The sequence below is a fragment of the Opisthocomus hoazin genome, chromosome 19 (genome assembly GCF_030867145.1).
Source record: "Opisthocomus hoazin isolate bOpiHoa1 chromosome 19, bOpiHoa1.hap1, whole genome shotgun sequence".
In the NCBI taxonomy this organism is placed as follows: Eukaryota; Metazoa; Chordata; class Aves; order Opisthocomiformes; family Opisthocomidae; genus Opisthocomus; species Opisthocomus hoazin.
In genome coordinates this window covers 12,553,065-12,561,775 of record NC_134432.1, presented here as the reverse complement: position 1 = coordinate 12,561,775, position 8,711 = coordinate 12,553,065, and the positions used below count along the sequence as shown (strand labels likewise).

General features: G+C 61.1%; 1 protein-coding gene across 1 annotated transcript; it reads right to left on the bottom strand.

Annotated features, from left to right (window-relative positions):
• Positions 1–287: 287 nt before the first annotated feature.
• PRDM12 (PR/SET domain 12) lies at positions 288–8,507 on the bottom strand. Its single transcript, XM_075439482.1, has 5 exons — positions 8,252–8,507; positions 7,244–7,434; positions 6,131–6,286; positions 1,849–1,960; positions 288–971 (listed from the first exon to the last, which is right to left on the bottom strand). Exons 1-5 carry the CDS (start codon positions 8,463–8,465, stop codon positions 589–591), a joined length of 1,056 nt encoding a protein of 351 aa, XP_075295597.1. The 5' UTR covers positions 8,466–8,507; the 3' UTR covers positions 288–588.
• Between the last annotated feature and the right edge of the window lie 204 nt (positions 8,508–8,711).

Below are 8,711 nucleotides of genomic sequence, written 5' to 3'. Positions count from 1 at the left end.
CAGGGCTCCCAAGGAGGTAGACGTCCCTTGGGAAGAGCCAGCAGGGCCAAAGCTGCCCCTGGGACCAGGAGGCATGAGCCGGGTGGCTGCAGCAGGGCTGTGCCAGCCCTTCAACGGGCACACGTCTGCTGGATGCTCGCTGGAGCAGAGACATTTTTCTTCCACCAAATTATCTGTAAAACCCAGGTGTGCCTCATCCAGGCGCAGGTTTTAGGTTGCCCCAGCCCTCCCCCCATGCAGCGGGAGATCCAAGCAGGAGGTCCCGCTGTGTCCCTTTCGCCCCTCTCCCCTGGCCAACCCCAGGGACCAGCAGCCCACCCTTCACTGCATCTCCCCGGGGAGGATCCCACGCGATGCGGCTGCACCAGCAGCTTGCAGAGCTGGGGAGGGGTCCCCTCGCTCACCGAACAGCCCACCAAACCCCCTGCAAACGGCAACGCTCCGAAAATAAACCATCACCCCCGCCTTGAACACACAAAGCAGCGCTGCCTCTGCCCCCCAGCTCTGCTGGGGGCCAGCACCCCCCAGCTCACTGCGTGTCTCAGCGCCAGTCTTTGCTGTCCGAAAACCCGCTGCCGCGCCGGGGCTTCACAGCACCATGGTGGGGATGTGATGGGCCAGCGAGGCGGGATGGGGCACGGGCAGGGCCGGCGAGTGAGCCTGCAGGGAGGCGTTGGGGGGCCGATGGCGAGCGCTTTTCTGATGCGCCCGCAGCCCGGCGAGCTGGGAGTAGGCACTTTGGCAAACCTGGCACTTGTAGGGACGCTCGCCGGTGTGCAAGCGGACGTGGTTGCGGAGGGTGGAGGACTGGCTGAAGCGGCGGTTGCAGAAGCGGCACACGAAGGGCTTGTCCAGGGTGTGGATGCGCATGTGGGAGCGCAGGTTGCTGCGGGAGTTGAAGCCGCGGTGGCAGATGACGCAGCGCATGCGCCCCGTCGTGCTGGCGCCCGTCTCCACGGCGTGGAAATCCTCTGGGGACAACAGGGCATGGTCAGAAGCTGCCGTACAGCACAGCAGCTCACCCCCTCTCTGAGCCCCCAAGCCTAAATATCCGCCCCGTGCCCCCTTGCCGGGTGCCCACCAGCAGGGACAGCCCCTCCGGGGCAGAGCGGGGCCGCAGGCTGGCACTCGGGGCTTTGGGATAGGGCCAGAGCTGGGAACGGGCTCAGATTCGGGTGAGGGAGAGCACTCAAGCCGACCTGTCTTCCCTATAGACGGGCGCAAAAAGTGCTTTTCCCCTCCCTGGGCTGCGAGCAGAGCTGGAGGGGGTGAACGCAGGAACCCCCAGCCCGCAGCCACACTTCTCCCCCTGCTCCACTGGGGTCCGACCCGGCTCTCTCGGAGCGGGGCTGGGGAGCACAGATGGGCTCGGACTCTGAGCACAGCATCCCCCAAAAGTGCCCAACAGCTCTGCTGCCTGCCCGCAGAGGAGCACCTCGGGGAACCACCACGACAAGCAGAGAGCAAAAGCCCAGAGAGAGAAAAGCCTCCTGCGATGGTGATTTGGGGAAACATCTGTTAAACACAGAGCAGGCACACCGGCATTTTGCAGGGCGTTGGGGCTGCTTCACACCTCTGCCCTGCTCCTCCCTGGGTCTGGCCACCACACCAGCAACAGCCGTGGGCAAACCAGCCCGGAGGCAACCCCACCGAATTACTGGGGACCTGCTCAAGCTGTGTGGATCTGTCTCGTAGTCCCTGTGTTTGTCCCCAGAGAGCTGGGGGATCTGGCATTTTCCCTGGGGTGTCCCTTGCCCTGTGCCTACCCCATGGCCTCAGAGCTGGGGACGGGGTGAATAGAGAACAGGCAGGGATGCTGCACCCATGGCTGTTTCCGCTGTTACCTACCATGTTTGTTCTTCTTCTGCTCCTCTTCCAGCCCCGGCACACCTGGGATGCCCAGGAAGGTGTTATGGGAGTTCCCGTACCAGACCAGCAGCTCTTGGTCCGGAGGAATCATCTAAAAAGAGAGATACAGACAGGGGTGTCAGGAGGGGACGGTGAGCGGCTCCCCATGCATCCTCAGCTGGTCGCTTCAGACCAACGCTGGCCATACCCCATCTCCTGCCAGACCCTGCTGCCCTCTGGGACCTGCCGGGGGTCCCAGCACCCCCCAGGCAGGCACGGCACAGCCCAGGCTGCAGGGCTGGAGACGGGGGCACGGCTCAGCACCATCCAGCACCGGCACAAACCTGCACCGGGGTCTTCCCCAGGCTGGGCCGCAAGCAAAGTGACAGGCAAATAAGCAACTACAGGGCACACAGATGGAGCTGGGGTCTCTGGAGGGAAGGACCCAGAGGTCCCTGCACCTTGGGGAGACGAGGACAGACACAAGGACAAACAAGCCATTTGTGGACCCACGAATTGCAGTGAGGTGCAAATGACACAGCAAAGCAGGGAGCTGTGTCATGCAGCCCCGGCTCCATGCTCCTGCAGAGTGTTTCAGCTCCGGACGGAGCCGGCGGCACCCTCCACTGTAGAGCACGGGCAGCATCTCCCACCCAACCCCGCTGGGGCTGGTTTTAGTGGGTGGAAACGCAGATGGGCCAGTGAAGGGCTCCTCAGCCCGGCGGTCGGAGGAGAGCTCCGGGGCTGCTGTGGAGACCGTGGATGCCTATGTCCCAGACCAAAGCCCCACTGCCTGCAGCAGCTCAAGGAGACCCATAAGCCCAGGGAAAGGCTTTGCACCACCCACGCTCCTGTTCCCCAGAGACGAACGCTCTTCTCCTTTCCCTGTTGTTCCCGTTATGCTCCTCCGCTGCCGGGGCAGCCGGAGCGAGCAGCCGGGAAATGCCATTCCAGCCTCCCCGTGCGCAGCAGCTGTGGCTGGGAAGATGGATGCTCTCACACCGGAGCAGCTGCTTCAGGCAACACTAATAACAACCTCGCTTCATAAAAAAATACACGTATTTTTCCCTTGCAGATCCCTAATGTTAAGAACCTAATTTAGAAATGGGAACGTCCCCCATTTCAGGGGACGGCTTTCCATACACAGTAGTCCTAGAAAAGCATCATCCTCACAAAACACAGATCATAAGTCAGATCACCCAAGCACTGAAAATGTGCCTAATTTTAAGCACCTGAAAGTAATGGGAATTTAACTTCCTATGTTGAAGTGTTTGTCTGCATAAAGACCTCACTGGGGCTGCAGAGCAGGGATTTGAGAGGCAGGGGAAGCCAGTATCGTTTCACACCCCAGACTGGTGCCGTTTCTTGGTGTCATTTTCTCTTAACAGGAAGGGAGTTATTTTTAATACAAATAAATAGAATAAAATATCACCAAAGGGATAAAACACATTGCCTATGTGCACACACATGTATCTTTCAGTGGAGCTGGAGCACATATGCCAGCAGCAGGTGAGCACCTATGTGCATACACTCCTAAGCAATTTAAATTGCCCCCCAGCAATCTCGTAGCCTTCAGATTAAAGGCCAAAACTCGCTGCCCTCACTTTATTTTCCAGCAGCGGCAACTTGAAATCGGTGAAGAAGAGGTCGGGAAACACAAACTAGCACAGAACGGCACGAGCGGGCAAAACACGTGAAAATATTAAAGGCAAATAGTGAAAAAGGCACCCAATAAATCTGATTTTGTGGTGGGTGGGCGAGAAAGGCATCCTAAGAGATGCGCTGGAGCCACGGTGCAGCAGAGGCGGGTGCAGAGCGGTGGAGCTGGGCAGCTCACGGTACCGGCCGGGGAGGGGGTGCAGCGGGCATGGGGCAGGAGGCTGCGCAGGGACAGAGGGGGACAGGGCAGGTGACATGTGCTGCTGGGGAGGGCACCGCTGAGATTGGGTCGGTGCTTGCGTGTCCTGCCCGAGACTGAGCCGTTCCATCTGGTCTGGGGCCGGTGCTGCTCACTCGGCCCAGGGTTTGTGGCAAGGGAGGGGACAAGGCAGGAGCGGTGGGGAACGAGCGGGGAGCTCGCTCAGCTCCGAGATGCTGCGTTTGCGTGGCCGTGACTGCGTGCTGGGGGATTAACGAGCAGAGAGAGAACCACAGAAAGAAAATGCTCTCTTGCTTTTCCTTTTCTTTTTGGGCGCACAAACCCCAGTGAGTTTGAACAAGCGATCGGTTTTGGGCACACACTGCCTGCAGGCGTGCTGCACGGGCGGGAATGGCGAGCCCACGAACGACACAGATCCCCAACCTGTTGTACCCAGTTGTGACCCAGCTCCTCGCCCCCTCCATGCGTCCCTTCCTCGCGCTCTCACATGGAAACTCCTGGCCCCTTCTGCTCCTCCCGGCATGGGGGGACCCGTGCTGACCCGGCGGCAGCAGGAGCAGGAGAACTGCCGTGCCCGGGAGCACACTGCCGCGTGACGGCAGGCACTCTTCATCCCTGCCATCACCTCCCCATCACCCAGGGTTCAGCACTGTGAATATTTCAGCTTTGCTGCTTGTGCTGAGGGGATTAAACTCATCCTGCTCTGGCACTGGCTGCTTCAGCCCTGGCAGCAACCTGCAGATCGACCGTGACTGTACGGGGCCTCTACACACACGTCCCCAAGTGTCGGCTCACCTGCCCCATCGTCTGTGCACACACAGGGCGTGAGAGGCATGGCTGCGTTCCGAATTACGCCACAACTACCTGGAATTATTTTACTTCTTTGCATAATTTAAGAACAGTGATAAAAAGCAATTAAACTGCTCTCACAACAGGCACAGCTGCCCACAAGAATACCAGGTCTTAAATCCGGGTGCAGCTGAAGCCTACGATGGGGTGTCCAGGGTGGGGAGAGCTGCACCGAAGCGCTCGGGGTTCTTGCAGCGCTGCACAGGGACAGGCGGCAGAGCCTTGAGGAGGTTCACGGGACTCTCCCGCAGCGGAACAAAATACCTGTCCTCTTCTTACCCACCCCCTCGCCTTTCCCATCTCGCGGCAGCAGTCCCAAGCCCAGTCCTGATGCTGGCTCAGTGCAGGATTGAGCCATGGTCCTGTGCCGTGGAGCATTCGAGCGTCTGCTCCTCTGTAAGCCAGCGCAGGAGCCCAGATAGACCCGGGGAGCTGCCCCTGCCCGTGGAACAGTGGGCACTTGCACTCTTTCCCAGCTAAGACCCTCTCCCAGCTGTGAGAAGCCATGGGAGCCCACGCTCCTGAGCATCTGAGACTCTGGACCCGAGATTGGAGAGGGATGGTCCCACAGTGCCGGTCTGGGGTGGAGCGGGAGATGTCCCTCTCGTGACTCTAAGCCGAAGCAGCTGCACAGGGAGACCTCCCTGAGCTCCCACCTTCCCCCGCCCGCAACAGCATCGCGTTATGGGGACGCTGTGCACAAGCAGGGCCAGTCCCCACCGTCACACTACTGGCACTGCGTGACCTGTACGCACATAGCACCAATGCTGCCCGGGAGCTGGACACCAACATCCGTCCCAGCATCTCCCACAGGGAGCTGTAGGGTGGGGATACCTCCAGCCTGCGCCCTGAGACATCCCAGGGACCCAGCACCTGCCCCTGCTTCCCCGCGGGCCAGCACCCAACAGCGCTTTGTACGGAGTGCATGGATGAGCCGGGCAGGATGAGCCCTTCTCCACAGCCCACCGCGAGGCACAGCCGTGCCAGCGTCACACCCTGCCTGCCCTGCGGCTCCCTGCCTGGCTCCAGCAGCCCGGAGCCTCCTCTCCCACTCCGTTTGCAGCCGGAGCCACTCGTGACTCCTGGGTGAAAGCTGTGCAGAGTCTGACACCTGGGTTTCATGGAAACCCCCCGAGCTTTTCCCTGCTACAGAGAAGCAGGTTCTGCAAAATTCACATTTTTCAAGAGAGCATCAAAACCCCACTCCTGCCCAAAGCCTGGTCTGGGCCAGGACTGCAGCTCTTTTCACACTTTACACCCCAAAACAAGCTTGGGCAGTGTTTGCTGTCCCTCTGCTCAGCACATGTCACCCCATGAGCCCACCAAAAGTGGACAGAAAGGAGAAAGGCCACTCGCTGTTCCCTATGGGCTCTCTGAACCCCTTGCGATGGCTTTTCCCAAGGGATCCGGGTGCCGGGGATGGCAAAGCCACCCTGTGCTCCCACAGATGCCCAAGCAACGGCCTAAAGAACAAGGAAGGGTCTGTGAGGTGGGGGGTCCCAGCACCCTGCTCCGCTCCCACGGCTTGCCCAGCTGCCTCCTGGCCCTGCTTACCTCAATGGCCTTGTAGAAGATGCTGTTCCCGATCTGGACCACCTCCAGGTTCTGCTCCTGCTCGTTCCGGGCACATTTGATGTAGGTCATCCAGCTGCGGTGGTCCTCCTGGCTGGCATCGATGAAGTACCGCACCGTGCCATCTTCGTTGAAGACCTGGGAGGGGAAGAGAGTGGTTGGGAGCGATGCTGCCCACAGCGGACTGAGCATCTCCTGCCCCCGGGATTAAGTCCCCGGCCGGGGACAAGCTCAAAGCCAGCGCGGCCTCGGGGCTGAGACCCTGCCGCAGCCGGGAGCTGCCCGAACCCTTCCTGCTCACGGACTGCGCATCCGCAGCGGGGCTGGGGAAGGGTGCCCTGCTCCCGCTGGGCGGGCACGGCTGGCCCCGCCGGCCCATGCCCACCCGGACAACCCATCTCCCTGCCTCATCCCCCTTTTCGGCAGAGCCCTGCCAGCGGCTCAGCCCCAAAGGGGCTGCTCAGCATCCTGCCCGTGGGAGCAGGGGCATCCCCGGGAGCAGGGGGAAGGTGCCTGCCAGACTCGGCTCTCGGGGGAAGATACTTTGCAGGGTGGCAGGAAAGGTGAGGCAGGTTTCTATTAGGCATAAAATCATAATAATAATAATTTAAAAGTGCAAGTCTGACACTCAGTGAAACAAAACAAAACAAAAAAAAAAAAAGGAAAACACCCTGTACTAGCTGGGCATTAACACGTGATGTCCCAGCAGCTCATACCCCCCCAGACCCCACAGCTTCACTCAGGGTAACGGGGCTGGGACGGGGCAGTGCTGGTTGCGCCCGCTGTGCACGGTGCGGGCAGGTGCCAGCCGGGGCTTTCACCGGGAAGGGCAGGGCAGGGTGTGAGTCCACTGCGTGGGACACGAGCAGCAGCGTTTCGGGGCTCCTCCAAGAGCTGGCTGCACCCCAAGGGTCCCCTAAACCCACTTGCCCTGGGAGAAGCCAGATCTTTGCCTGAAGGGGGAAACTGAGGCACGGGGCGGGTGCCTGACGGCACGCAAGCAGGGGACAAAGCCTGTGGGCCCCAGCACCCTGTCCCTGCCTCTCCCCGAGCCAGCCGGGGCTGGGGGTAAGCGGGAGGGTTGGGTGTCGTTACCTCCCACATGAGGTTGTTGTTCTTGCACAGGTCCACATGCTCCGGCGAGATGACCCTGCCCGTGAACGGTCCCATCTCGGTGCCGGCTTTGATCCAGGTCTTGGAGAAGATGCCGAGCCCTTCGCCGGGGATGGAGCTCTGGGCGATGATCACTTCCGACGGCAGCACCAGGCTGGACAGCTTCTGCACCTCTGCGGGCGGCGGGAGAGGGCTCGGAACGGGGACCGGCCACCCTCCACCCGCCCACCGAGCCCTGGGGTGCCCGAGGAGGAGGACAGGGGGGACACCCACCCCCGGCCCCAGCCCAAATCCTGGCTCTGAGCCTTTTAGCCGCCCAGCCTTGCTCCTACAAAGCAGTACAAGGTTCCCGCCGGGGCATCGAGGAGGTACCTGGGAAAAGCAGCCCGGGCTGGGCGAGGGAACGGGGCTGGGAAAGGGGGTTAAATGGTGTCTATTTCGGCCCATCCAGCAATTTGTCATGCTGTTAAAGTGATCTGCATTCATTAAACTCAACTAGAAAGAAATTGCTAATTCTAAATTCATTAGTCCTTTCGGAATGCTGTAGCGGTACATTGTGGCTGAATGGCGCGGGGGCTTGTTTAAAAGGGCCCAGGAATTCCTCTTACAAAATGGGGAGATGAGATGGTTGACATATCGTGAATGGAAATGGAATTAGCCTTCACGGTAAATTAAGAGAGGAACAGAAATCCGAGAGGGGGGGGGAAAGGGAGCCCGGGACGCCCCGGCATTGCCGGGGCGAGAGAAAAGATATTGTCCTGAGCGGCTGAATGCGGGGCGGCCCCGGCCCCCCCCCCCGACCCCCCCAGCCCGCGGTTTAAGTGGGAACTTTCTCAGGTCAAGCCCAAGTTAACCAAATGAATTTAAAGCCCTTCTTCCCCAGTCAACTGCTATTACACGCCTGGGGAGAGCGGGGCGCCGGGGCCGGGGGGTACGGGGGTCCCGAGGGGGGGGTAAGGAGGGGAGGGGGGGTCCGGTGCCGCCACTCACCTCCGGAGAAGGACTGGGCCAGGACCTCAGCCGTGAAGGCGGTCTTGGGGCTGCTCTTCTCCTCGAAGAGCTGCTCGCCCAGGACGTTCCTCCAGCGGCCGTAGAGGAAGCTGTGGAGGATGTCGGAGGTGATCACCTCGGCCAGGGAGAGCCCCGGCGGCTTCAGCCCGGGCTTCAGCACCAGGGCCTCGGCGGGCAGCACCGAGCCCATCATCGGGGCGGCGGGGCGGGACGGGCTCGGCGGGGCGCGGGCGGCGGGACGGGCTCCGCTGCGGCTCGGCGGCTCCCGCCCGCCTATATATGAGCTTCATTGACCCTCCTAATTGGTTATTAATGACCTCCCTGACGTTTGGTGGAGAGACTGGGGCTGCCGGAGAGAGGCGAGCCGTCGGAGCCCCCCCCCATCACCACCCTCCGCCTCCCCTCCCCTCCCCGGGGGTGGGGTGGCTGGAGGGAGGGA